Source organism: Sipha flava, unplaced genomic scaffold (assembly GCF_003268045.1).
Source record: "Sipha flava isolate LNK unplaced genomic scaffold, YSA_version1 87_pilon_pilon, whole genome shotgun sequence".
NCBI lineage: Eukaryota > Metazoa > Arthropoda > Insecta > Hemiptera > Aphididae > Sipha > Sipha flava.
This window is the reverse complement of record NW_020273629.1, coordinates 469,071-497,046: the sequence shown is the minus strand read 5'-3', so window position 1 is coordinate 497,046 and position 27,976 is coordinate 469,071. Positions and strand designations below refer to the sequence as shown.

Below are 27,976 nucleotides of genomic sequence, written 5' to 3'. Positions count from 1 at the left end.
TGCAAAAATACTAAACGTAATTTACAATTAGGATTCCGGTAGGATATTTAGGTTTTGTAATACTGGCAACACTATAAAAAAACGTCATATTTCGTGATATAGCATCAGTTGCGTTGTAAGCTGGCGTTTTATTCTGGCTTGAATGGTGAAAATCATTTGAAGATCAAACTACCACGACCGTCGCGTACTCTATAGTGTAGTGTGCACACTTATATAATCTCTGTTCAGTCATTATTTAGGCTCAGTACGTGTTACTTGGGTTTTTTTCTGTCACGACCATTCCAAACGGCTTGTATGTTTAAGGTTCTACCGCATTCGCCATTTTGATGATTGTTCGGTGTCTTATTGCATTAACAGCGTGTAGTCAATACTTTGTACATGATAATTTTTTTTTTAAATAACCATTATTTTCTAACGTTTAATTTGTCTTGTGTTATTGTATTCTCAAAAAACAATGTTCGGACGTATCTTGCGTGATTTTTGTCGACGACCAGCCCTTTTGGACGGGCAAAATGTCAGCCGTTACTTACATGTCACATTGCCATCGGAGAAAAATAGAGACCGTCGTAGTTATCTTGCTTCGGTTCCTTCGAAAGACGAAGGTACCGAAGGCGAGAAATTCGTTTACATTGACTCCGCAATAACGAAGTGAGTTTTTTTTCAATCGAATTACATTTTTATACTGCATTAGTGTTGATCATTTTTATTTTGTCGTGTGTGGACGCCATTTTTATTCGTGTAACGTGTTCTAATGACAACGCACTTATATATTTTTGATTATTACTCATGCGTATTTCTATATTAAATAGAATGTTTTATTTTTTTTTTCGAGGAAAGAAGACATGTTTCCCGATGTGAACACGCCGAATATGCTTTTTGGAGCAGTAAAATTTTCAGAAGTACCTATTTGTCACATTAAATCGTCCAGTAATAATACAATTCTTCATGTCACTAAAGCTAATGGTAAGTTTTAAGTTTTTTAATTACTTTTGAATGCACTTATATATTAATATAAAATTGATTCACATTTTAATATCATTAGAAAATTATATTCAAATAAAATTCTTTAGGTATATTTTAATTATTTCTATACTTTAATACTTGCGGAACTAATATTTGGTCTACCACTTAGTGAATATTGAAAATGTATTATCCTCGTATTCTGTTAAATTAAATATTAAAAAGTAGGTGGGGGTTTTCCTTAAATTTAATAAGTAAAATAAATAATTTGTTTGACAATGACTTAATTTAGGCACGAAAAAAATTAGATGGATTCTGTATTTAATTATCAATAATTTAATTGATTTTGATTTTTGATTTCATACTAGCTTTTAATACTAGGTATTACAGTATTGAAAATTTAAGCAAAAATATAAAGAAATTAAATATAATTATTCTAATTATTATACTAGTATGTTCTTAGATTTATAGGAGTAACTTGGAAATTTATTAGGGGGCAAATATATAATTATATATCTAACAAAAAGGGTATCTGCAGCCAAACGCCGCTTTACTACTTACATATTATTTTATAAAATTATTCATTTTGTATCATACAATTATTCATTTATATTGGATAAGCGGAAATTGAAAATTAAGATATAAGTAATAGCTATAAACAGCTTTTATGCACTTATTTTAAAACAAGGTATATTAAATATCAGAGTGGACACTGCCTCTCCTAATTTATTCTAAGGGGCAATCTCCCCCCTTGCTCATTCCAGTTTATGCTTATGTATAGGTATGTTGTATTTGTAATGCAAACAACTATTGAAATTTGTAAAATAATATTAAAATATAATTTTTATTTAAATGTTTGTATAAGACTTTAAATCATTTAAGTTGTTTTAGATTTACAGCAGCATTTAAAACTATGATCTAACTTTGTTATTGTTGGATTTACTTGAATATAGTATCAGCTATATTATTAATAATTATAATGCATATTTAATGATTTATAAAGTTAAATTTTATTTATTTTTACGATAATGATATTACTTTAATAGTACTACCAAAAAATAAGTTTTATATTTTTTTTAATTATTACCATTTGCTATTTTATCTCTACTATAGTCTATAATTTATTTTATAAATAATAACTGTCATTGTATTTTCAAATTTGAGTTCTAAGAAATTAACCAGAATAATATGTCATCCTAATGTGATATTAGTGTATATGTACCACATTTTTTCCTAATTGTGGATTTATATACATGTCATTTATTTAATTATTTTTATCTTAATTATTATTTAGGAGAAAGAATAATGATCAGATCCTGTGGTATGGAAGGTTTCAAAAATACAAGAAAAGGAACTAATATTGCTGCTCAAGCTACAGCAATAAGTCTTGCTGCAGTAAGTATTTTAATTTTTATTTTTTTTTTGTACAAGATTTTTAAATTTCTTATCAAATTTAAAGCAGTTTTTCAAATGTAATATGCAATGAAAGATTATTAAGTTAGTAAAAATCAACCTGTTCCTATGAATTTTATAATTCCAGTATGTTTATCAAAAAAAAAAAAAACTATTTACTTCTTATGTAGTTGGTTATTAGTAATTATTAGTTATTACTTAATTAAAAATAAGATGTTTTTAAATAATTGCATTTGTTTAAATTGACTGTATATAATTTAATCTAATATGTTATTTATAATAATATTATAAATTACAATTTATATTATATTATTATTATAATATATACAATTATATTTGTTCTTTTAGAGAGTGTTAGAATTAGGAATTCATACAGTTCGGGTAAAAATTCAAGGATTAGGACCCGGAAGAATGGTAAGAATATAATAATAATTTTGATTTTTCAGGGTAAATATATTTTATAAAATAAAATATATTCTATTATTTTTGAAATATTTTGTTATAAAATTACCAGAGTTATTAGTGTAATTTCCATATATATTTAAAATTAAAAATATTAATTGAATAACTTTCAAAGCATGCAAATTTCACATAAAATTTTTTTAACTTAAGAGAAAAATATTCACCTCTAGTCGAGCCTTTATCAAATTATTATGCGCCTAAAATGTTTATGAGAAAAGTTGTAAAAAAATTTAAATATGATACCAAAACTATTGAAGTGTAGAGTGAGTAAAAACCTTATTGGTTGGAACTTTAGTAAAGTTATCATATTGTTGAGTACTGATTGGTTTAATTTATGTCATAATATGCTAACATTAATAAGATAAAAATCATATTAACACTGAATATTACAAATTTATTACTTAATGGTTTGTAATTAATTATTGTGTTTTATTGGTTTATTCTAGTTATGAAAGCATATTTTTCAATTTTGCTAATGGTAAGATTTTAGTGTTTGTTAGAAGATAAAAGAAGTTTATGTATACACCATATATTGTTTATTGGTTTGGTGGATGCAAGAAGTTATTGTCTAACATATATTTATGGTTGGGGCCATAATAAATTGAACTATTTTTTAAATTTGATAGATTTGAAATTTATAGATGAAAGTGACACTAACGTGATTTTTTTAATTTTGTTTATATAAATAAGAAAATGACGGTTTTCATACACTTGTTATGTATATATATAACTGCAATTTTATATTTTACAAAATTACAGTTACGAATGTTCACCTGTTTGAAAGTAATTTGTCTTTGAGTTCCAACCATAGAGGTTTTTTTTTTTTATCATAATACAAATGTATGTAGCATTAGATTGGATGAATATAGATCTAATTTAAAATTTGAAAATATTTAGACCTGGTTGATGTTTTTTTTTTATATATATAAATATATATATATATATATATATATTGGTGTAGCTAGCGTCTATAATAGACAAGATGAGATAAAATAGACTGAGATGGTTTGGACATGTGATGAGATAAGAGGAAACAAATATAGTAAGAGATGGTTGAATAAGATTGAGAATGATATAAGGGCACTTGGTGTGTGCATAGAGGATGTAGAAAGTCGAGATGAGTGAAGGGTCAGGATAAGGGTGGCCAACCCTAAATAGTTGGGAGAAAGGTGAAATATATGTAATATTTATAAATGTTTAGTTTTGTTTCATAACAATTGTTTTTTATAATATTGCAGTGGAACTTAGATAAATAGATTTATTACCAATTAATTTAATTTAATTGAAAATTTTTCATACATTATTATCTCAACGTTATTCTATTTGTTACTCTAAATACTAAATCATTATTAATGTTTTAAAAAAATTTTTTCCAAAAAATTTAAAATTAATACCTGTTGTAATTTCTGAACCAACCAAAAACATTTTAGTTAAATTATTTTTCAATTTAGAAAAAATAATAGATCAACATACTTAGTACTTACTGGTAATTATGGCAAGATGTTCTTAACTAGAAATCTATTTTTATTTTTATTTATTTAATTTTTTTTTTTTACTATTTGTTATAGTTAAAATTACATATTTTTTTTCTGCTTTAGATAAAATATTTTTCTAATTGATATTTATTGTTTCAGTCATCTATTAAAGGTTTAACAATGGGCGGACTTAAAATTATATCTGTAACAGACAATACTCCAGTTTCATGGAATCCACTAAGATCAAGAAAACAGCGAAAGTTGTAATTATGTTGTAAGTAAGACTGCAATTAGTTATTAATAATGTGTTATAATAGAAATTATGTAAAAATAAAATTTATTAACGTTAAATAAATGTTAATTTCCGAATTTTTATATTAGTATTTGTTTTATTTGATGAAATCATTTTATTATTTTAAAATCCTAAATTCATATTTAAAATATTGAAGTATTATTTTGTATTCATAATATTTTTTATTTTATTCATTTTTAATTTATTGACGAATAATTTTAAAGTTAGAAATTGTTTTACTGAAGTTCAGTTACTAATTTTTTAGATTAAAATTTGGATTCTAAAGTTTCTGATTTGTATACTCAAACAAAATTTTTAGTATCTTACCAATTTCTCTATAAGTTATTATTATTTTTCAATGATTTAATTAAATCAAAATATTATTATTTTTATTTATTTATACAGTTAAAATATAAGTTATAGGTTTATGTTACTTAAGTTATCTACATATTTCTTTATTTATATTTAAGATTATAGTATATTATAAGGATGATCAATCACTTCCATTAGTTTCAAATTACTATGACTATTCACGAAGAAAAAGACAGCTAACAAATAGTATACTGCGCAAAAATGTAAATTGAACCATACTACTAAATATTCCCTATATATTGAATATCATGGAAGAAAAAACAAATTTTCTTAAGTTTCGTAGATGCATTTTGATTTTTTAATATTCTTTCCAGTATTTAATTATATAATTATCAATCAATTGACATTAATTGTAGAAGTCTCAGTTTCCATAATTGGTCTAAAAATTTATATTTTTTTTGTTAATTAAATTTTTGTTTCCAAGCATTACTTGTCAACGTCATACGTTCATTGGATAATATAGTGTAGCGTAGTAGGGATTGATGTGGTGGTGCGGGGGTACCACCACCTCTCTGTGTAATCTCTTCGCACAAAATGGCCGCTCATTGTTTGTCTCGTACCGTTTTCCGCACTCTCGTACACGTTTGTAACTAAAAGTTGATCGGTCTCCGTTTTATTTAATTTTCTGAAATTGAATTTTGATATCCAATGCCTTGTTGAATGTAGTAGATTTTTGTGTGTTAAACTCGCAATAATTGTGCCCATCCGCGAAACGCATGCGAGCTAGCTGTTCCACTTCACCTCCTCACCTTGACTGTCCAACATTGGTCTCATTTAGGTGAAACGACGGTTTTTAATAATTTTAACTTTTAAACAATCCGTTAAAAAATGTAATATCCTTAACACTTAAAAATTGGTTCTTTTATTCATACTCCAGTGCTGCCTTTTAATAAACAAGACTGTTAAAACTACCTAAAATGCATCAGGTAAGAAACAGTTCCTAATTATTTTCAATATTAATTTTGATTTATTTGAATAATCTAAATATTTAAGAGTATTCTTCAGTCGAGTCTATTAGGTCTTTACCAACCAAGTTCATCTCTGTTCAAATCTTAAGGCTAAATCGTCATTTCACAATTTAAATACTTAAGGTGATTTTTTAATGAGACTTAAACCCTTACATGACTACCCATGTGTATTTTCTGTAATACAGTGAATATATTCTACAATGATATTTTGTGGCTTGAATAAATTTATTAAATTGTGATGATATGTGCTAAATTAGTAGGCATTATTAAGCTTACTTTTTGAAAACTTAATATATTCTTGATTTTATTGAGTTGATTCTTCGATTGTTTTAATGTCTCATAGTGGTAGTAAAAATGGTTGGACAGCTTATTTCTGTTTAGTTATAAATTGTACATTAGTTGACTGAGCCATTGATGTATGAAAACTGAAAATTTGAATCGGACCCATTTTTTAAATTTTAAGTTAAAGTTAATGTGCACATAGATAATAAATGGTCAACACAACTAAATAATACTATATAACTTGAATTTTACTCGTCCTTGATTATGAAGTAAGTTTTTAACTTTTATTAGGATGAGAAGCATGTGGTTATTAATTATTGATCCTCAATATTTTTAGTTAATAAAATTGAGTTTCTACTTAGAAACTTTTAAATAATATATATTACTAATACTTTATTCATTAAATATTCATTCATATGTAAGTAATTAATATTAAAGTATTAATTAGTAGGCAAATTTCTCTTTTTTCAACAAACCAATTTATTTTTTATCACGGACCTCATTTTGAGTTTGAATTTGAAATACATGAATCAATTCTATTTTTACTATATTTCAGCTATATTTAAGTAGTGTTTGAAGTGATATAGTTTGAATACTTACCATTCATTTTTTGAGTATATAGTTTAATAATGCTGGCATTATATCCTACTAATTAATTTGATATAGTTTTAGTATCAAAACGTTTTTCTTTTTGATATTAATTTAGTTGATTTTTATATTTTCAAGGTATTGATAGAATAGTAAATCTATTTTTAAACATTTTATTTTAATAAATAAAATCTTTTAAATAAACAATATTATTAACTTAAAAATCAAACATTACTTTTTTGTTTATTAATTGTAATTGATAATTAAAAGTTATAGTTTTTTAACCTCTTAAATACAACTATTTGGTTTTCACCAATTCCTATTAATAATACCTACCTACTTATTGTTATTATAAGTGACTTATCATAGTGTTTGTTTTTATAATGTACATTTTTATTTTATTTTTGAATTGTATTTGATTATCAAATGTTATTTATTATGATTTTTAGATTACTGTATTTGATTATTTTCCAATTTTAATGAAAATTAAAAACAATTTATTTTATAGGTTTTTAATTTCTTTAATTTGTTTAACATTATGATATAATTATAATAAAAATAGAAATGATAAAAAATATATATATTTGAAAATAAAAAACTTAGAATATTTTATAGATTCATTACTCACTTAAGAAATTTAAATATTTTTAAAATAAAATTCAAACATATTTTTTTCTTAATGTAAAAATGAATAATTAACTCTTATATTAAAGTTATAAACTAAAAATGTGTTATTTCATTTTTATACATGTTGATACGGGTCCTCTTTAGAATACATATCCTACTAAAGTTTACTAAATATATGTTCTACTTACAGTTCCAGGTATTTGTTTTATATATTTAACTAATGTTCTTATTTACACGGAACCCAATTGGATTAACCATGTTACTATGCTCTTTATTATTATTGTTGTATGTAACTATTATTTTTTTGTTCATAGTTACACTAAATAAACTATTATTTGTATACTTATTACTTATAACACAGAAATGAATGATTTATCTTTAAAAATTATTATGAAATTTTATATGATAAATATTATTTAACATTAACTGGTCTTGGAAGTAAATTCTTTATTTATGAATTAATGTACAACATTTATGCTAATTGATTATATTCATTATTTGATTTATTATATTAATTACCTTACTTTTTTATATGATTATTTAATATTTTGTTCTAAAGGAATATGTATTCTAACCTTAATAGATTGCATTTTTGAAAAATAAATATTAATTGTAATTTTTGACTCAAAAAATTAACTCGGAACGGATTTTTTGCTAAGGAGGTTCTCTATTTGTTTCATGCAAGTCAAATAAAAAAAAGAAAATGGCTCAGAAAACCAAGCAAACTGTAAGTGATATAAGAATCCAATGAAAATTTAAATCTGTATCATTATTATAAATTATGAGATTCCATGTTGTATTTACTTTTTTTGATAACCAATGTAATTTAAATTATTTTTTTTCTTTTTATTTGTTACTAAGAACATTATTAGGGGTGTTGTAAAATCATCCACTTAGAGTATCAACTATTTAGACTATATTTCCTGTAATTACAATGATCGGAGTAACTGCTTTAATTTAAATTATGTTAAAATACGAAAAAAAATGTCATGGTAAAATTAAAGTTTTTAAATTTTGATAAATTGTATATGGTAGGTAGGTGTTCCTGAAAGACAAACAAAAATTGGTTTTCCAGTTAATTTGAATTTTTTTAATGTTGTTCTTAAATAAATATTAATAAGACTTAATCATTACAACATTAATAATACTTTAAACCAATTAAACAAAATAATAAAACCTATTAAAAAGTCTTTTTAAATATAATTTTAGTAAAAAAAATTAATTTAAATTTATAAGCACAATTTGGAACGTTTTTTTTAAACTATTAGGTACTTAATTGACTATATTTTTTTTGTTCAATAACTTCCGAGTTTTAGGCTAATTTTTCAACAAATATTTGTTTTTGTACTTGTAGATATATTTAAATTTTATATAATAATGATTAATTGATTAAAATGAACATAAGCATCCTGAAATAAGAAATTATTTTAACAATGAACATAAATGAATAATTTTATATAAAACATGGTACAAAAATGTTATCTCTCTTAAGTATGGGATTTAAATTGCAGAATGCTTCAGAAGATGACTCTTCAGATTCTGATCAAAATAATGAGAACTCTGGTTCATTATCATCATCTAGTTCTGAAAGGTAAGTAAAATTAATTATATATTAAATTATTTTCTTTAAAAATATAAATTAATATTATATGATAGGTTAAATTAATAGTAACTAATTAAATCTAAAATTGGATTATTTTGCTTGGTCACCAAAATGTTGTCCGTAATTTGGAGGTGTCAGTTATTAAGAGGGGATACAATTTTGAAATTCAGAAAGCATACATCTGTAGAAAAAGTTAAATGTATAAATTAAATAATGTACTATGTATGGATGTATGTATATTATATATATTTAACATAATGAATAATATTATTCATAGGTTATTATTTATTGTAAATTATTACATTTTAACAAATTATTATTATTTAAATTACATGTATTTTTAAATTATTTTTGTAAGAAAAAAAAAATCGGTGAACATTGTCTGTTTATAATTACACTGTCTCTGTGCAATCTTATTAGTAATACTTGCTAATGTTCCAACAGAAGTGAAAATAGTACTGGTCTTAACCTATTGATGAAATAATATCACTTGCATTCTATATAGCAGACAAAGTTTCCTGTAAACATAATACATATTTGATATTTTGAAGTTTCTGCTTCTTCAGATTCATCTTCCTCATCTGGATCATTGGTCCTCGTTAGATTGGTATCATGAGTAGAAATGATTTCGTCTAATTCAAAATAGGTGTCTACCTCAACACTGCTGTCAATCAGTGTGATGAGAGTTATAAGTTCTCTATCTATTGTTGATTGTTCTCCGCTATCAATTGTTTGCCCTGATTGTTAATCGTATTGACTATCTCAGCAACAGAAACTACATTGCAAGAATCATTTATAGCACAAGAGTCCCTAGCATCTAAATCAGCAACTGCGTTTTGTAACAGTTGTTTTCAATAGAGCTTTTTAAATTGTTGGGTTATGCCGTGGTCCATAGGTTGTCAGTGAAACGTCATATTTGGGGGAAGAAAAAATAGCTCGACATTTTGTAATTTAAGCTGGGAGAGCTGCATTGTGGATAAAAAAGTATTACTTTTCTTTGATTTTTTTATCATTTGTTTGTTTATCAAACCTCATAAGCCAGTCTGTCACAATTTGTGTTGTCATCCAACCAGTAGCGCAATCAGGAATTTTTCATGGGGGGGGGTCTGACAAAATAAACTAATATACAAATAATAAAAAATTATAATATATATATATCTAGAATATGATATTAATATACTATTATACATACCAAGAGGGGGGTCCAGACCCGGAGTCCACCCCCCTGGTTGCGCCACTGCATCCAACCCTTTTTATTCCAACATCAGTCAATGGGGAATTTATTTACATCTAATTTTTGAAATCACGCGGTCGCTTGCCTTGCCTATGACGAGAGGACGTTCAAACTCTCTTACCTATCATATTGCAGCACAATAGTACAGTTTATCGTTATTTTTAACCTTTTCCACCGCTGCACGTTTCGTTTTTAAATGTCATATTTTTATTGGGTAGAACTCGAAAAGTAGCCCAGTCCCGTCATTGACGGTGCTAGAGTTTGCGAGGCCCTGGGCAAAATAAACGTTGGGTCTTATAATTTATATTAATACAATTTTTAAATTCAGTTAAAATAGAACCGCGGGGCTTTAATTATAATTTAAGGTGCGGGACCTTGGGCAACTGCCCCTATTGCCCATCCCCTCGCGCCGTCACTGAGTCTCGTCGGCATTGCGATCAAAATTGTACCACTGTAACATAACGCTCTTTGTGTGACAGGGGTAATTTAATATTACGAATTACATTTTTACCGCTGCGGGAAAATATTGGTGACCGTGTTCTGTGTGTCTTAACCAAGGCCGGATCTAGGGGGGGGGAAGTCGGGGATTTATCCGCGGGCGTAACATTTTAGAGGGTGTAATTTTCGTAATTATTAAAAACTAATTTGATATTTTTAACTTCGTTAAATACTGATATTAGGTTAAAACTCAATAAGTACGATTGTATATTGATTATAAGAACACAATTTATTTGAGTATTTGTTTATTAGTTTATGGATAGGGCGTAATTTTAACATTTTACCCGGGCGTAAAAATTCCTAGTTCCATCTCTGGTCTTAACTAACATATTTTTGTCATAACACTCATAATCGTTCATATTACATATTGTATCTTATCGTTCCATAACGAGTGTTATCATAATTAAATTATTACGAAAGTACATATGAATGTGAATATGTATTATTTTCAAATAAAGGTTAAAATAATATTCGGAGGTTTTCCCTTTGAAAAGTAGTGAAAATGTCCTTGCTCCCAAAAATTCGTTCGCTAATGGGAGGTGTCCGTTAATGGGGGTTTCACTGTGTATTGTCAAGTTTAAAAACATAAATTTACGGATATCGCTTTTGTACTATCTGCTGCATACTATTTTTAACAACAAATGTACGATATATATATTAGGTAATTTTGGGTTGCAAGAGCTTAAGACAAATCAGAGCAACTGGGTATCTAGAAAGTTATAAAGTTTTTAGCGAAACAATCGCAGGATTTGATTTACTGGTACTACACACTCTTCAGCACTTGAAAAAAATCATATTTTAATTTAATTTTGAATTATAATTTCGCTTCTGTAAAGCAAGAAATTTGCATAGCCCGAGTATATATAGACAAATCTTCTTTATTTTAAAGCAGTAAAAGATGTGGTAGTTGACAGATAGTGGCATGTACAGTCGACTTGCTACAGATAATTTAATGGGTTGCATGTTTTTTTTTTCAGTATTAAAGTTTTAAATTTAATATTTAAAATTATATACGAATAGAAACATACAAATACAATTTAAAATTTAAAATAATTTTATCATTAGATAAAACAAAAAAATTATTTTATCTATTTTAATAATAGAGGTACAGAAAAGAAAAGGATTTATTGTGCTATTTACTAGTTTATAATAAAATATTTTAAAAATTCCATTATTAATCTAATCATAATCAATATTTGAAAATCAATAAAATATTATTATTATTTTTTACTTTTCTTAAAAATGATTTAAATCTTAAATTAATGTAATAAAATAATATATGTTAATGGTTTAGTAGCCTCTCTTCCACGGGCCACTAGTTGCCAACCATTAATATAAGACAGCGATTCTCAAACTGGGAATCGCGACCTCCTTAGGGGTCGTCAGCAATCTTTAGGGTCGCCAATATATAAAATAACTAGTGAGGTGTTTTTGTAAATATCATCATGATAATGATTGTTGAGAGTTACAACTGATACAATTTTAGGATTTTCAATAAAACGTATAAATCATATAATATTAATTTATCACTACTTTTTAATGTTATCATAATAAAAGGGTCGCTCAATAATATAATACAAGAATATTATTATTCTTGAGTAATTATTTACTTTTTTTTAACTTTTCATTATTTTAATTTTTGAGTGCATTAGTTAAATTTTTGATATATTAAGAAAAAATTGATTTGAAATTATAAATATACATAAGCTCAAGAAAATTCAAATATTTGATAATTTAATTATCATTGTAATAAAATTTACTAAAAGTGCTCTAAAAATATTATGAGATTCCTTATGGTCATCATATATTTAAATTGAATTCAGAAAGCATTCTAATGTATGATCTCATACCGATTACCTTATTTACACATACTACTTAATAGAATAATGCTCGCTAAAATATTGCTTATTTAGTTAATACTGTTATTAATGTTATAAATGTTATATTAATATTACTTTAAATCTTAAAATCATCAAACGTTTGAATTTTTATTAAGTGACATGATTTCCACCATTCTTTTAGATGGCAGTTTCATATTGGGGAAGTTTAAAAACTTAAATTGACTTAAATAATGTACTTGGTCTTAACTAACTACAAAAATAATTTTATTTGGGTTCACAACAATTTTACTATGATTCACAGTATGGTGAATAAATCCATGGTCTTTTTTCAGAGTACTATATGCTCATCACTGATTGTTCTGAATCATTGTAACAAATTTTCACTAAATTGGTAAGAGTGTCAATCCTTGTTTTCTACAATGAAAAATCAACTTAACTGGTAAAAATATAATCAAATTAACTTGTATATTATATGAAATTACAATATTTAAATTATTAATTAAAAATATAATATTAGATAATATGTTATTTTCCGTTATTTTCCAAATGATCATTTTATTTCATTTTTATGGTGGTAAACTAATTAATTAAATTATAAAAGTTTAACAATCTATTAATATTTTTTTTTTAATAAACAGAGATTTATACAACAAATTTTCTTCTCTCTGTCTCTTTCTGTTTTCAGCTATCTCTTCTACCTAGCACTTGTATATCTCCACACAATCTTTCCATCTCAGGAGAATTCTGCCCGTTGATCTTTTTTTTTTATCTGATCCCCTTTAATTACTGTTTCTATAATTTAATTATTTTTCCTCTAAACATACCCATTCCACAGCTTTTTGCAGCTTCCCTTGATATCACTTATATCATTTAATTTCTATGTCACTGATAATTAATTATACATGTTTAAAAATAAACATACATAACATATATATAATAAATATTTTATAAACAACTCTGATGGTGGATGTACAATGTAGCTCTAAATAAATTAGATTATGATTGATAAATAAAAATAAAAAGTTATCTTAAAAAACCTGAATTTTTGTGTATTTATTGGTCTGTAAAAAATAGAATATATTCTATTAAATACTAAATAATCTCAATTCATTTTGTTTTTAATATTTATGTACTTATACTGATATTTATATGATATCTTCATTGTTTTTTTTTTATAAATTTATTATCATTAATATAAGAAAATATATTTTAATAGTCAATCTCAACACAGTGAACCAGCTTCTCAAGAAGCTAATAGTTCTGAACAATCAACAGAAGAATGTAGTCCTTCAGAACGTCCTAAACGTTTGACTAAAACTTCATTAAAACTTAGTGAAAGTGATGATTCAAGTGACTACAGTTCTCAAGTAACCAAAACCACGTAAGACAGCCATAGATTTTAATATTATTGAAAATAATAAAATAGTTTCATTCTTTGATAATAATATTTTTTTACGCATTATATTTTATGATTAGGAAGTCAAAAAGTGATAGTTCAGACTATGATTCTGAAACTGATAAAGAAGAAGTACCTCGTAGTAAATCATTAGCTTCATTGCGACGTCAAAAACAGCCAACTAGACGACCTATAACCAAAGTAAATCCACGATATAAGCGGAAAGATAATAGTTTTAGTGCCAATAGTGATGATGATTATAGTAAATCTAGGTAAGTAATGTTGAACATTACTATAGCAATGAAATATTAAGTTGTACTTTTTTTTTTTTTTTTTTTAATAAAAATACTGTTTTAATTTAAAGAAATGCCCGACGGAGACCTGCGACAGTCAGTTACAAAGAAGAAAGCGAAAAAAGTGATAGTGATGATTACCTGGAAAGAGAGGAAGTTGAAGAAAAAGAAGAAGAACCTCCTGATACATCTGAGACAATAGAAAAAGTGTTAGCACGAAGACAAGGTAAAAGAGGTGTTGTTGGAGCTATAACAACTTTTTATGCAGTTGAGGATAATGGAGATCCTAATATTGAGTGTGAACCCAGTGAAAAAGAAACTCAGTATTTGATTAAATGGAAAGGCTGGTCACACATTCATAACACTTGGGAATCAATAAATTCACTTCAAGTCCAAAAAGTTAAAGGGCTTAAAAAAATTGACAACTTTGTGAAACGTGAAGATTCTATCAATGCTTGGCGTAATCTAATGACACCTGAAGATTCTGAATATTATGAATGCCAACTTGAACTTCAACAAGATTTATTAAAAAGCTACAATACTGTTGAAAGAATAATAGGTACATTTATTAAAGACAAAAGTTATTTTATGTTCTAGGCTTAATTATTTATATTATATTAATGACAAAATCTTTGAAAAAAATTAAAGTTAATTTTTTATGTATTTAATTGAAACAATTTAAAAATAAAAATAAAATTATTTTCTGAATTATACTCTTAAAATAATAATAGTTTTTTAAATATATACATAATTATTAAATATTTTTAATCAAATGAATATAAATAAAAATTAATAGTTCTTGCCTGCTGTAGTCTTGTATAATATATGCAAATATTAATAACTGGTTTAAACTTAATAAAATAATCATCGGTCATATAAAATGAACTCAATTTTAAATAAAGTGTAAATTATTAACATTTTTTTCACAGAAAAAATTTAGTTTAGTAAGAATTCCAAAAAATTTAAATTAATGACATAGAACTAAGATTTTATTAGAAGTTCCTTGGTTGCTGACTATAATTAAAAAAATAAATATTTTAACTGATTATAAATATTTTGACATAGACAATAATTGTATTGTTAAAAAATTTGTTTTTATAATTTATACTTATTTATATTGGTGTTATAAAAAACATTTATTAAATTATTCATGTAATATCATTTTTTTGATTAATATAAACTAAAATTAAGTGAATTAGTAATTTTAAAAAATATACTCTTGAATTGTTAAATAGCATATATTTTCAAAGAATTAAAATGTATTTATAAAATTACTTAAATACTGAGAAACTCATATAAGTTGCATAAAAATGTAGTTTTATTAATATTATTAATATATCATTGTAGTTTCTATAATTTATTTTAAATCAATTTTTTTTTAATTTTATTTTATAGGGGAATCAAAAAATAATGCAATACAAAAAGAATATTATGTGAAATGGCAATCATTACCTTATAGTGATGCAACATGGGAAGTTGCTTCATTAATAGAACGCAAATGGCCCAAGCAAATTAAGGAATTCAGAGATCGTGAAAGCTCTAAAAGAACGCCATCTAAAGCGTGCAGAGCCTTAAAATATCGTCCAAAATTTGTTCAGCTAACCGAAGAACCAGAATATTTTGGTGGTTATGATGAGGTTTGTTTTTAAATAAATAAATATTAATATTATATATTTTTTATTTTTGATTAATTATTATTTAGAAATTGATTCTGCGGGATTATCAATTACATGGTGTGAATTGGCTTATTCATTCATGGTGTAAAGATAATTCTGTAATTCTTGCTGATGAAATGGGTCTTGGTAAAACCATTCAAACTATTTGTTTTCTTTATTATTTATTTCACAACTATCAAGTTCATGGTCCATTCCTAGTAGTTGTTCCTTTATCAACTATGCCTTCTTGGCAACGAGAGTTCAGCTTATGGGCTCCAGATATTAATATTGTTACATACATTGGAGATGTTGAATCTCGAAACATTGTAAGTAATTTTAAAATGTTACACATAAACTATGGTGATTTAATTTTTATTTATTACAGATACGTGAAACCGAATGGTGTTTTGAGAGTTCTAAAAGACTGAAATTTAATGCTATTCTTACTACATATGAAATTGTGCTCAAAGATAGTTTACTTTTAAACAGTCTTAGTTGGGCTGTTTTGATGGTTGATGAGGCACATCGTTTAAAAAATGATGATTCACTTTTATACAAAGCACTTCAAGGTTTTGAGACTAATCATAGATTACTTATAACAGGAACCCCTTTACAAAATAGTTTAAAAGAATTGTGGGCCTTATTGCATTTCATTATGCCTGAAAAGTATGTGGTTTTTTTTTTTTTTTTTTTTATCGAAATTATTTATTTTATCATTTAGATTTGATAACTGGGAAGAATTTGAGCACATGCATGACAATGCAGCCAGTAAAGGATATACAAAACTTCATAGACAACTAGAACCTTATATTTTACGTCGTGTTAAAAAGGATGTAGAAAAATCATTACCAGCTAAAGTAAGAATATAAATATATTTTTATTCCTGTTAATAATTTTTTTTATAAATAATTTTGAAGTTTGATTTGTTCATGTAATCATGAATGTATTAATATTATCATAGAAATCCTTATTTTTTTATATTTAATAATCTTTTAACATTCCAAATTGTTATTCTGAATATAACAACATGATAAATAGTAAAATCATTTATTTTTTTTTTAGTATTTAGAATTCATATATTTATTAATTTTGGTAATATTGGAAATTAAATACTAAATACATAATTATAGTGCCTTTCACAAACTTTAATTTGTCATATATGTATTTATACATTCATGTCTATTATTATTGTTGCACTTTAAAATCTAAAATTTGTTATGCAAGTTTTAATTATTTATAAGTTATTACAATCCAAGTTGTAATTTATTTTTTACTTGGTATAATAAAAATGATTAAAACATTTATTACTCTTAACTGCTAAAAAAAAAAAAAAAAAATATGTCATTCAGTCTTTTGGAGAGTTGTTTGTCTTAAACCACAATAACATGAAATATTAATCATTAATAGTCATTTAATAAAATAATTATATAAGGTTAACTAAAAATTTTTGTCTGTTACTTAAGTGTACCTTACTTATTACTCTAAATTAACACTGGTCCACAATATTATTGATTATAATACTAAAATTTTTATTATTGATAGTTATGATTAATGAGAATTCGCAAATATATTATTTTTAATATATATACCATATACCTACTATATAAAGGTTTATTTATATACCAATTTTATTACAATAACTTATAATTTTTTTTTTCTTATAGTTATTTCTAATATTTCCATTATTCTTACATATTGACAACAAATATAAATATATAAAAACAATCTTGAATCCCAATGTAAAGCTAAATTATTAATTTATTGTTACTGTAATTATTTTGATAGGTAGAACAAATATTAAGGGTTGAAATGACTCCTGTTCAAAGAAAATATTACAAATGGATTCTAACAAAAAACTATAATGCTTTAAGAAAAGGATCTAAAGGATCATCTACAACATTTTTAAATATTATGATAGAATTGAAAAAATGTTGTAATCATGCTCTTTTAACAAAACCTCAAGAAAATGAAAACACAGCTGATGACAATCTCCAGGTGATTTTTATTAAAATTTAATTTATTATCGTACGGCCACTGAGAGATGACCAAAACTCGTCTGTTATTGCGCATTCCCACCACTAAATCTGCTAAAACGCTGGCCACCGTTAATGTGTGCCGCTGACACCGTCATGCTGCCAGCACAGTATAAGCCACCGGTCGTTGCGTATTAAGAAAGGGAATTTATGGCGGCAAAACCATGGAGCTCAATCATTTGTATGCACGAAGGAGTAGCGCTCTCTAAGTAGCCGTACTATAGTTAATCAATTGCAAATTCATAATACATTTAATTTTATTATTATTATAATTTCAGAGTTTATTACGTGGGTCTGGCAAACTAATGCTTCTTGATAAATTATTAGTACGTCTGAAAGAAACTGGCCATCGAGTATTAATCTTTTCTCAGATGGTTCGAATGTTGGATATTCTTGCTGAGTATCTAAGTTATCGACATTTACCATTTCAAAGACTTGATGGTAGTATAAAAGGAGATATAAGAAGACAAGCTTTGGAACATTTCAATGCTGAGGGATCTCAAGATTTTTGTTTCCTATTATCCACTCGAGCTGGTGGTCTTGGTATTAATCTAGCTACAGCTGATACAGTCATCATATTTGACTCTGATTGGAATCCTCAAAATGATTTACAAGCTCAAGCACGAGCTCATAGAATTGGACAGAAGAATCAAGTTAACATTTATAGATTAGTTACCAAAGGATCCGTTGAAGAAAACATTGTGGAAAGAGCCAAGCAGAAAATGGTTTTAGACCACTTAGTAATTCAACGAATGGATACTACTGGTCGTACAGTTTTAGACAAGAAAGCAAAAAATGCATCAATTCCTTTTAATAAAGATGAGTTAACGGCAATATTAAAATTTGGAGCTGAGGAATTATTTAAAGATGAACCTGGAGCAGATGAAGATCCTATAGTAAGATATGATTAAATTATTAATATCAATATGTACTCAAATAAAAGTATTCATTTTAATTTTCTAGTGTGATATTGATGACATTTTACGACGCGCTGAAACACGAGATGAAGCTCCAACAACCGTTGGTGATGAACTATTATCAGCTTTTAAGGTTGCTAGTTTTACATTTGATGAAGAAAAAGAAATAGCTGATAAATCACCTAGTGCTCAAAATGATTCAGAAAATAAAGAATGGGTATTTTAAATATTTTTGAATATTTATTTTTAATTATAAAAGTTAAATTTCTATTTTTTTAAATTAAAATTAAATTAGGAAGAAATTATTCCTGAAACAATAAGAAAAAAAGTTGAAGAAGAAGAAAAAGCAAAAGAAATGGAGGACCTTTATTTACCTCCTAGAAGTCGAAAAACATTACAAAAAGTTAACCAAGAAGAAAAAGGTGAAAAATCTAAAACAAATGAATCTGATGATTCTAGTTATGATGGTAGTGATGAAGATCAACCAAGGAAACGTGGTAGACCTCGTGTTGGAACCAAAGAAGTAGTTAAAGGTTTCACTGATGCAGAGGTATTATAATAGTATTATAATAGTTTATTGTAGTCTTATAATAATTAGAAAAAATGTTTTTAATTTTTATTTGATTATTTTTTTTCAGATTCGAAAATTTATTAAAAGTTGTAAACGTTTCCCTAATCCAATGAAACGTATTGATGCAGTAGCTGGCGATGCTGATCTACAAGAAAAGCCTAAATCAGAATTAAAAAAATTAGTTCAAATGTTATATGACCGCTGCCATGAAGCTTGCAATAGTGAAAACACCGAAAAAGAATCTGATATTATTAATGAAGAAGGTGTCAAAAAAAGAAATAGAGGGCCTTCAATTAAACTTGGTGGTGTCGCAGTCAACGCTAAAAGTGTATTGGCTTGTAGTGAAGAATTAGATGTTTTAGATGATATTATACCATCAGATGAAGAAGAGAGATTTAAATGGACTTTAGATTTAAAGCGTGTCAAATCTGCTAATTTTGATTTTAACTGGGATATAACTGATGATTCTAAATTATTAATTGGAATTTATCTCTATGGACTGGGTTCATGGGAAGCAATAAAAATTGATACTGCTCTGGGTCTTAGTGACAAAATATTATCTAATGAAGATAAAAAACCTCAAGCTAAACATTTACTAGCCCGTTCTGAATATTTACTGAAATTGTTGAAAAAAAATCAAGTTTTAGTTAAAGGAGATCCAAGACCTAAGAAAGCTCGTAAAGTTAAAGAAGGAAAATCAAGAGAAGTAATTGACGATGATAGTACTGATAATGAAAATGGAAACAAGAAAAAAACAATTGATAGTAATCCTAATCAAGATGAAAAGTTGAAGTTAAAAAAAGATGTTAATACAACAAAATCTACTTTAACTGGATCACCAAAGAAAGAAAAAAAACGTAAAATTACCACTAAAACAGGTCCCATGCATTTTACTGCTAATAGTGAACCTAAGGCTGTTAATGTAGATGATATTGTTGAATTGCCAAAAGATACATTTTTAGAGGTAAGCATTTTTCTATTGATAATCAATAATAGCGTGAACATTTTTATTTCATGAGACTAATATATATTTTAAAAGTCACTTAACTAATATCAATTTGTATTTCCTAACTCTTATATCATATAACCTCTCAATTTTTAAAGAATATAGCTTTTATTATTTTACTATTCATATCAGTTTTTTTTTAGGTTTTTCACAAGCAATTTAGACTCTTGGCCGCCCAAACTAATTCCTTCCATCGCTCTCTATTGTATGCCTGTTCCCAGTCCTTTCCAATTTCTTCTAATAATTCTTTGACGCAGTCTTTCCATCTTTTCCGCGGTCTTTCCCTTGGTCTCTTTCCCCTTATCATATATGTCCATTCATATCCATCAGTTAATAAATCCTATTAAAAATAAATAATTTCTAAATCTTTATCCAATCTTATCTTTATTGATTATAATAACTGTTGATTAGAAATTAAATATTTATGTTTATTAAGTATTAAATAATTTTTAATAGTGTAAAGAAAAAATGAGACCTGTAAAGAAAGTGTTAAAAGCATTAGATGATCCAGAAGAGAAAAAAAATGAATTACGTTATGTAAACCATATGCAAGAATGTTTAATTGAAATTGGATCTCACATTGGTAAATGCTTGGAAGAATATAAAGATCAAGATAAAATTCGAGAGTGGAGAAGGTTTGTTATATTTAAAAAATTTATAATTAATTAATTAAAATAATATTATATTTATCAAGTTGATTCATTTTATAGTAATTTGTGGTTTTTCGTATCAAAGTTTACTGAATTTGATTCTAAGAAATTGTTAAAAATTTATCGACGAGGACTGCATACAAATGAAAAATTTGAAAAAGATACCAAAATTAAAGATAAAATTAAAACTAAAGATAAACATAAAGATGATAAAAAAGTCCAAAAAAGTGTAAGTTGTACAATGTTATAAAGTAATTTTTCTATTGAAAATAAAAAAATTGTGTATATATATATATATAAGTTAGAATGAACATTTTTAATTTTAATCAGATTGAATCTGAAGATATACTCACACCTGTAAAACGAAAATCTCGAGAAGGTGAAGATACAGAAAAAGCACATAAAAAACAAAAATTCAACTCAAACAATAGTTTAGGTGCTTCATTAATTACTCCAACTATAGTTCCATCTACTCCTCCAAGTTCTAGTAATTCTTCTAGTGCTCCAAGATCATATGATCAAAGCAGTAATCGATATGATACTAATTACAATCACCATAGAAATAGAAGTACACCCTACACCTCTAGGAATGATAATCGAAGTGAGAGTCGTAGTGACAGTCGAAGTGATAATCGAAGGTTATTAAAGTTGAATTAATCGTAAATTTTCTAAGTTGATGGTTTTACTCATTATAATTGACTGTACATTAAAGGTTTTCATCTAGTCGAGAGTCTAATACCAGACGAGAAAGATATGACAGTAGTTATCGCAGTCGTCCTGGATTCCGAGAAAGAGACAGAGAAATTGATTCTGATATGAGAATGTATGAAAAAATGAGGTTTGTAAATCAAGCATAACATTTTTTTTAATTGTTAAATTAAATTAAATTTTTTACAGGTATCAACAACAAGCATATGCTGCTTATGGACAAGCAGCTGCAGCAAGCTTTTATGGTCCTGAATTATATAGCCGCTCAAATTCAGCTACATACTTGAGTTTACCACCATACAGTGTTTCGACTGATTGGCATCCTCCTGCAACAGAATACAGAAGAGATTATGAACGTAGACCTCGAAACAATTCCTAGCCACTTGTTTATCTTAGTAATAGTACTAAAATAATTATAACTATATTTATTGACCTGAATTCAAAAAAATACATTGTAATGATAAATGTTTTAATGTTTTGTTCGTTTAAATTTTAGTTTTTTAATTTTATCTTGTACCAAAATATGTTAGATTATGAGTAGCATTCAATTACTGAACATTGATTGTAAATAGTTTATTTTTATACATAAAAATATTTTTAGTAAAATTCTTATATATTATCATGTGTAATGTATATATTTTTAACCCAACCCTTTTAATTTGTTTTTGACATATGTAATTTCTTTGCATTTCTTTCTTCTCTGCCGTATTTCTGTACAATTAAGCAGATGTAAAATATTGTTGTTTATTTTAGTAAGTGGTCCTTTTTTCCTTGTAAAAATATTTTTTTACAATTCCCTCCTTTTTTATTATTATTTGTGTGAGTGTGTGTGTGTGTGTGTGTGTGTGTGTGTGTGTGTGTGTGTAATATTAAATGATAATAACTTTGTGATATTAAAACAAAATATTCATGTTAATATGTAAATCATATGTTAAGATTATTATAAATTGGTTTTTCAAAAATAAAACCACTTTTAAACAAATTTAAAGTATTTTTATCCATAACCTTTATAACTAATAATATACAGTATCTTTTATGTATGGAGTAAACTTGATACCAATTAAATTAATGGTTATTGTTTACATATAAAGCTTTTTATATAAATATATAATTATTTTTGAATTTTAACTGATGTATAAATACAAAAAAATTATATACCTGAACAATATTATCAGGCTGGTCCTTATATTATTACTGCAAAATTAATACAAAGTTTTGTATCTGTAATAAAAATGATTTTGTTTAGGTATTCCTGTACTATTCAATGATTATTGTAATTGTATATGAAAAATAAAATAAAAAAAGTGACGATTATTATTAAAATAAAAGGATTGTTGCATAACTACTAAGATGTAACATATTACCTACCAACACCAAAAATACATGCACATTGAATATGAATTGAGTGTGCACACTTAATTCGTTTTGTCCATTAAATAGTCAGTGTTCCGGTGATATCACATTCATGATCTACAAGCTGTAAAGCAGCTGAACAAAATATTTGTAAGTCTTACCGGTCAAAAATATATATACTTACCTATTAAATAAAATAAAAAAAATAATCTGTATCTACACAACTAGTATTATATTAATAATCAATATATATATATTATTATAACTAACATTTATTACTTACTGTACTTTTTTAAAATTTTATTGGGTAATGTTCATTTTTTGTAATTCAAATTGTATCATGAGTTTTATATAAAGCTACATATGCTTGAATTTCTAATTGAGTATGTGCATCATATTCATTTGACTAAAATTTTTACATTTTTATCAAAACAGAATAAAATATATCTTCAATAGATATTTATTATTTAGGTAGGTATAAAAGGAAAATTAAGATTAAGAAATATAACGGAGCACATAATATTATAAAAATACACATGTATCCGGCAGGTAAAAAATTTAAAATCTGTACTATTTGATTAATAAATGATAGAAATGTGAAGATTCTAATATAATTAACTCAAACAAAATAATAATGATAAATAAAAAATATTTTAAAATTCAATAAATTTGACATTAATCATTCAATATCAATTATTTTCTTCAGTACATATCCCATTGACTTAACTATAGTTTTTAAAATCCAAAAAAGTTAAAATTTGTTATTTTTTTTTTTTTTAATAAACATTCCTTTAGTACTCGTATAGGGATATCAAAGATTTTATTAATACTATAAGACATTAGTAGAATCAAATATGTACGTCTTAAATATATGATAAATTATGATAAAAAGTGATAAAGTATGATCAATTAATTAAATTTAAATAATAAACGATTAAAATCCAATTTCACTGATTAAAAACTAACTAAACGGGGTTTTATTTTATAGAAGACAAAATTTCTTAGTACACATTTTTCGAAAAATTACTATTGGTATGAAATCAATTATTTATTTATTCATTTATATGCTGGAAAAGGAAACGGGAATTGGGATTTTATTTACACTTTGGAGGTTGGCATTAGGTTTTTTTTTGTTCTTATCACGTTAGCTGTTATCAATTATTATCAAAAATCGGGAGAACTGTACCTGTCCCTCGTTATATATATCATCTTATTTAAGTATTTAATCCCTAGTCTTAGCGCATGCGTGATAAAAATTAGGAACATGAGATTTGTCCTGCAGATTCACTCGTCACTGTGCTCGAAACCATGATATACTCATAGTCGATACGCAATCATATTATCTAAATCGCTTTGTTAAACAACTAAATTGTTTACAAATAATGATAGAAATTTGCAGTATTATATTAATATTGTTGATTCGATAGGAATTGTATGTATTTACATTTTACATTATTAAGTTTTTAATCTTGCACAGTACTTTATTGTTTGACTTGATCGGAGGCTTGAATATTTTTAATAATTTAAACTCGTGACAAAACTTGGAATAAAATGACCGGGCATTCTAGGGACAATCAGAATGTTGGTAATTTTATACAAGCACATTTACAAGTAAATTGATCTTTGCCTTGATAAATGTCGTGTTTTGTTAAAATATATTTTACGCTTATGTTATAGAGATCATCATGTTATGTATGCAATGGTTTTTATGGGTCATGTTATGATGAACAAATTTGTCAAACGTGTCATTTGTTTCTTTTTTCTGAAGAGTTAGCTCAAGCTGTTCAAGAAAATGTTCACAACACAATGGTAATTTATTTATAATTTACATGTAATATTTTAATAGGATTTTAATATATGTTCAAAATGTTCATGTTTAATATCCTTAGCCCATTTATAAGTATATTATGTACTAAATTATGTAGACAAACATACATAATATTTGTCCTTGTACTAAAATGTAATCATTATTTTCCAGTTTTAATTTTGCTAAATTAAATGTTCTTATTTTATGAAAAAATAATGATATTGTTCCTCTATTTATTTTAATTATTTGCAGTATATATCCCTAATTAAAGTTTTATTTTGGTTCTTTAAATTACATTTGTGATTGAATATTAAAGGGAGTTGAAGATGGTGATAGTGGAAATGATGAACCAGCAGATACATTTTACAATGGCTTTCAACGACCAGTTCAAGATATTCCACTTGATGCACAAATTATTCGGGTTGGTCCATCACAAGATCTTGCAAGGCGACTTCAATTATTATCAGAAATGTCTGCGCCACAACCTCAACCTTTAGATGGTGATAGCGATTATTTTCAAGAACTTCCTCCTGAAGGTAAAAGTTTATATTTAATGTAAAATGTAAGAAATTTATTTTTTTTTTTTTTTTATATAGTGTTATTGACTGTATTTTCATACTTGGATGACTTCAGTCTTTGGTGTGTAAGCAAGGTGTGTACACGTTGGGAACAGTTGTTGCGGTCGCATATTCCACAAACTTGGCGTAGATTGGTTGACAGTTGTTGGCCTCTGTATGAGCCATTAAAACCTGTTGATGACTGGCATTTTGCTATCTCAGCATTGTGAGTGTCTTTGATTGTATTTAGAAATGTAATAACAAACTTAAATTATTATTTTTTATTTTCTAAGGATTGGTAGTTCATCATGTATATTGTGTATTCGACGTATGATTAGTCGCCCCCATGCAGAATGTCAAGAAAACTCTTGGAGAAGAAGACGATTACGACATGAAGTTAAAAGTTAATGGTTACAATATAAATTTAAGTCATATTTTAAATATATTTATTAATATTATTATTCAGATTTGAAAAGTGATCCACCTGAAGGTATAAGAGCAGTACCTCTGGACAATCATTGGTGTCACTGGCAAGCCACTATTTTGGGACCTGCTGGTAGTCCTTTTGAAGGAGGGCAATTTTTTTTATATATTCAAATACCTTATGGGTAGGTTAAAATGTATTAATTGTATTGTAGTATACATTTTTTACAATGGTTTTTAATATTTTTAGTTATCCAATGACTCCTCCAGTCGTCAGGTTTTTAACCAAAATATTTCATCCAAATGTATCCCGCCATGGAGATATTGGATTAGATTCACTACATTATAATTGGAGTTTAGCATTGACTATTGCTAAAGTATTGATTTCCATACAGTCATTGTTAACTGATCCATTTTGTGATGTGTGCATGGAACCTGACATTGCACAACTTTATAATAATGATCAACAAACATACAATACTATTGCTCGATATTGGACACATAGATTTGCTATGAATGATATATTAACTTGGTCTAATTAAATAATTCAGTATATTATACTTAAATTCTTTTAATCATAAAAAAAAATCTTTTTGCATAGAATGATAATTGAATAAAATAATTAATTTAAAATTGTAAAATCAATTTAGTATAAACAAAATTATATTAAAAATAATTAGTAAAGATATATGTGTGATTAATTAATTTGACCACTTTTATTAAAAAAAAAATTATTACACTAATAAATATTTAATTCTGTTCCAATATTGGCAGTATAAAATTTACACAATGATCTTATTAGTTATGACTTAATCATAAAGCAACTGTTATATAATTAAACCTGAAAGTAAAGTCAGAATAGTCCATAAGGGTAGTGTTAATTGTGGATTAATCTATATCATATGTATATGTTTTATTTGGTACTATCCAGATATAATATCCTTGGATAATTATGATTGAGTTACACATGAAATTTTAGTCACATTTTTGGATGTGTATTAAAAGTCTTATTATAAAAAAAAATATGTTTTATATTTGTATTAATCAATGCTAATGATTCTTTATAACTAATCTAAAATGAAATTGGTAAAAAAAAAAATAAAAATGTTAGGTTAATGTTGTTGATAAATAATTGTCTTGCAGTAATGCATCCATCTTTTCCATCATCCTCTACCCTTTCACAAATTTTTCCTATTACAACTTTGCATTTCAAACAAAATATTACAAGATCAAATTTTGAACCATTCAAACGTGTTTTGATGTTAAGCATTTTAGTTCACATGATTTATTTAAATTTTTAATAAAAAAATGACATGAGAAAAAAAAACCATTAGACTAATAAAACTGATTTAAGAATCTTGTATTAAAAAATCAAGTCAACTAAAGAAATGTAGACCCCTTACATCTCATCAAAATTTAAATTTAAATTATTAACAGCCTACCAATTGTATTTAATCAATTATGTAACTTTAAAATATTTTATTTATTACAGAGTTGTTTGAATCCCAAATGATAATGAAAATTGTGTATCATACAAATATACAATTTATTATTTGTCAATTAACTAATTGAGATGTAGAAACTATTTAAATTATTACTTTTACTAACAATATTTTTTTATGTAATTTTACCACACAATAGATGGAAATTTAAAAACTTATACATCAAAACAAATTGTTTAATAACCATAAATATACAACAAATATATTATAATTGATCGGTTTTTCTCTTTTATGTGCATCTTTGGTATTTTAATTAATGCAATATTTTCAAGCATTGATAAAATATGAATATTTATGTTAATTGACCAGGACCAGAAATATAACAGTACAGAATGAGAATACGATCAGGCATGTAGGTGGAAAACTAATAATAATACTTCATTCAATTTATCACTCAAGAAACCTGTTGGCACTAGAGTATATATATTATAGTCCAAGTGGATTAATGGTCATTGTAAACACTAACTAGACAAAGTTTACTATATCCGAA

The 27,976-nt window shown here is 25.9% G+C and overlaps 3 protein-coding genes and 1 long non-coding RNA gene across 7 annotated transcripts; 3 read left to right on the top strand and 1 right to left on the bottom strand.

Moving 5' to 3' along the window:
- Nucleotides 1–195: 195 nt before the first annotated feature.
- LOC112693455 (28S ribosomal protein S11, mitochondrial) lies at nucleotides 196–13,017 on the top strand. Of its 2 annotated transcripts, XR_003149480.1 has the most exons (7): nucleotides 196–648; nucleotides 833–963; nucleotides 2,255–2,355; nucleotides 2,722–2,787; nucleotides 4,470–4,584; nucleotides 8,951–9,030; nucleotides 12,948–13,017. XR_003149480.1 is itself a non-coding variant. In XM_025568547.1 (5 exons), the coding sequence occupies exons 1-5, from the start codon at nucleotides 455–457 to the stop codon at nucleotides 4,575–4,577; spliced, it is 600 nt and encodes a 199-aa protein (XP_025424332.1). In that variant the 5' UTR covers nucleotides 199–454; the 3' UTR covers nucleotides 4,578–4,658. The 2 variants fall into 2 exon arrangements, 1 of the variants encoding a protein (XP_025424332.1); XM_025568547.1 differs by lacking the exons at nucleotides 8,951–9,030; nucleotides 12,948–13,017 and having other exon boundaries at nucleotides 199–648; nucleotides 4,470–4,658.
- Nucleotides 5,019–22,463, top strand: LOC112693453 (chromodomain-helicase-DNA-binding protein 1). The gene is made up of 19 exons (XM_025568543.1): nucleotides 5,019–5,900; nucleotides 8,951–9,030; nucleotides 13,832–13,996; nucleotides 14,092–14,283; nucleotides 14,376–14,863; nucleotides 15,700–15,941; nucleotides 16,007–16,285; nucleotides 16,345–16,625; nucleotides 16,681–16,816; nucleotides 17,745–17,954; nucleotides 18,271–18,888; nucleotides 18,956–19,126; nucleotides 19,205–19,459; nucleotides 19,548–20,444; nucleotides 20,943–21,121; nucleotides 21,197–21,365; nucleotides 21,467–21,774; nucleotides 21,849–21,974; nucleotides 22,034–22,463. Exons 1-19 carry the CDS (start codon nucleotides 5,892–5,894, stop codon nucleotides 22,221–22,223), a joined length of 4,995 nt encoding a protein of 1,664 aa, XP_025424328.1. The 5' UTR covers nucleotides 5,019–5,891; the 3' UTR covers nucleotides 22,224–22,463.
- On the bottom strand, nucleotides 22,088–23,674 carry LOC112693456. 2 transcript variants are annotated; one of them, XR_003149481.1, is made up of 4 exons: nucleotides 23,481–23,674; nucleotides 23,213–23,381; nucleotides 23,003–23,101; nucleotides 22,088–22,170 (listed from the first exon to the last, which is right to left on the bottom strand). It is a non-coding gene; the product is annotated as an uncharacterized LOC112693456 (long non-coding RNA). The 2 variants fall into 2 exon arrangements; XR_003149482.1 differs by having other exon boundaries at nucleotides 23,003–23,065; nucleotides 23,481–23,673.
- A 741-nt stretch (nucleotides 23,675–24,415) lies between these two features.
- Nucleotides 24,416–26,572, top strand: LOC112693454. Of its 2 annotated transcripts, none has more exons than XM_025568546.1 (7): nucleotides 24,416–24,778; nucleotides 24,875–25,006; nucleotides 25,321–25,540; nucleotides 25,601–25,787; nucleotides 25,855–25,964; nucleotides 26,028–26,169; nucleotides 26,235–26,572. In XM_025568546.1, exons 1-7 carry the CDS (start codon nucleotides 24,749–24,751, stop codon nucleotides 26,524–26,526), a joined length of 1,113 nt encoding a protein of 370 aa, XP_025424331.1. In that variant the 5' UTR covers nucleotides 24,416–24,748; the 3' UTR covers nucleotides 26,527–26,572. The 2 variants fall into 2 exon arrangements, with proteins under 2 accessions (XP_025424331.1, XP_025424329.1); XM_025568544.1 differs by having other exon boundaries at nucleotides 24,418–24,808.
- The last annotated feature ends 1,404 nt before the right edge of the window (nucleotides 26,573–27,976 follow it).

What these genes read in the sequence shown, in the direction of transcription:
- LOC112693455 (XM_025568547.1), top strand. Translation starts at nt 455, where the DNA reads ATGTTCGGACGTATCTTGCGTGATTTTTGTCGACGACCAGCCCTTTTG. An exon ending in ATTGACTCCGCAATAACGAA is followed by an intron (nt 649 to 832) that starts GTGAGTTTTTTT and finishes TTTTTTTTCGAG; the next exon opens with GAAAGAAGACATGTTTCCCG. An exon ending in GATTAGGACCCGGAAGAATG is followed by an intron (nt 2,788 to 4,469) that starts GTAAGAATATAA and finishes TTATTGTTTCAG; the next exon opens with TCATCTATTAAAGGTTTAAC.
- LOC112693454 (XM_025568544.1), top strand. Translation starts at nt 24,749, where the DNA reads ATGACCGGGCATTCTAGGGACAATCAGAATGTTGGTAATTTTATACAA. An exon ending in AAAATGTTCACAACACAATG is followed by an intron (nt 25,007 to 25,320) that starts GTAATTTATTTA and finishes TGAATATTAAAG; the next exon opens with GGAGTTGAAGATGGTGATAG. An exon ending in TATATTCAAATACCTTATGG is followed by an intron (nt 26,170 to 26,234) that starts GTAGGTTAAAAT and finishes TAATATTTTTAG; the next exon opens with TTATCCAATGACTCCTCCAG.
- LOC112693453 (XM_025568543.1), top strand. An exon ending in TACTGTTGAAAGAATAATAG is followed by an intron (nt 14,864 to 15,699) that starts GTACATTTATTA and finishes TTTATTTTATAG; the next exon opens with GGGAATCAAAAAATAATGCA. An exon ending in ATAAAAAAGTCCAAAAAAGT is followed by an intron (nt 21,366 to 21,466) that starts GTAAGTTGTACA and finishes AATTTTAATCAG; the next exon opens with ATTGAATCTGAAGATATACT.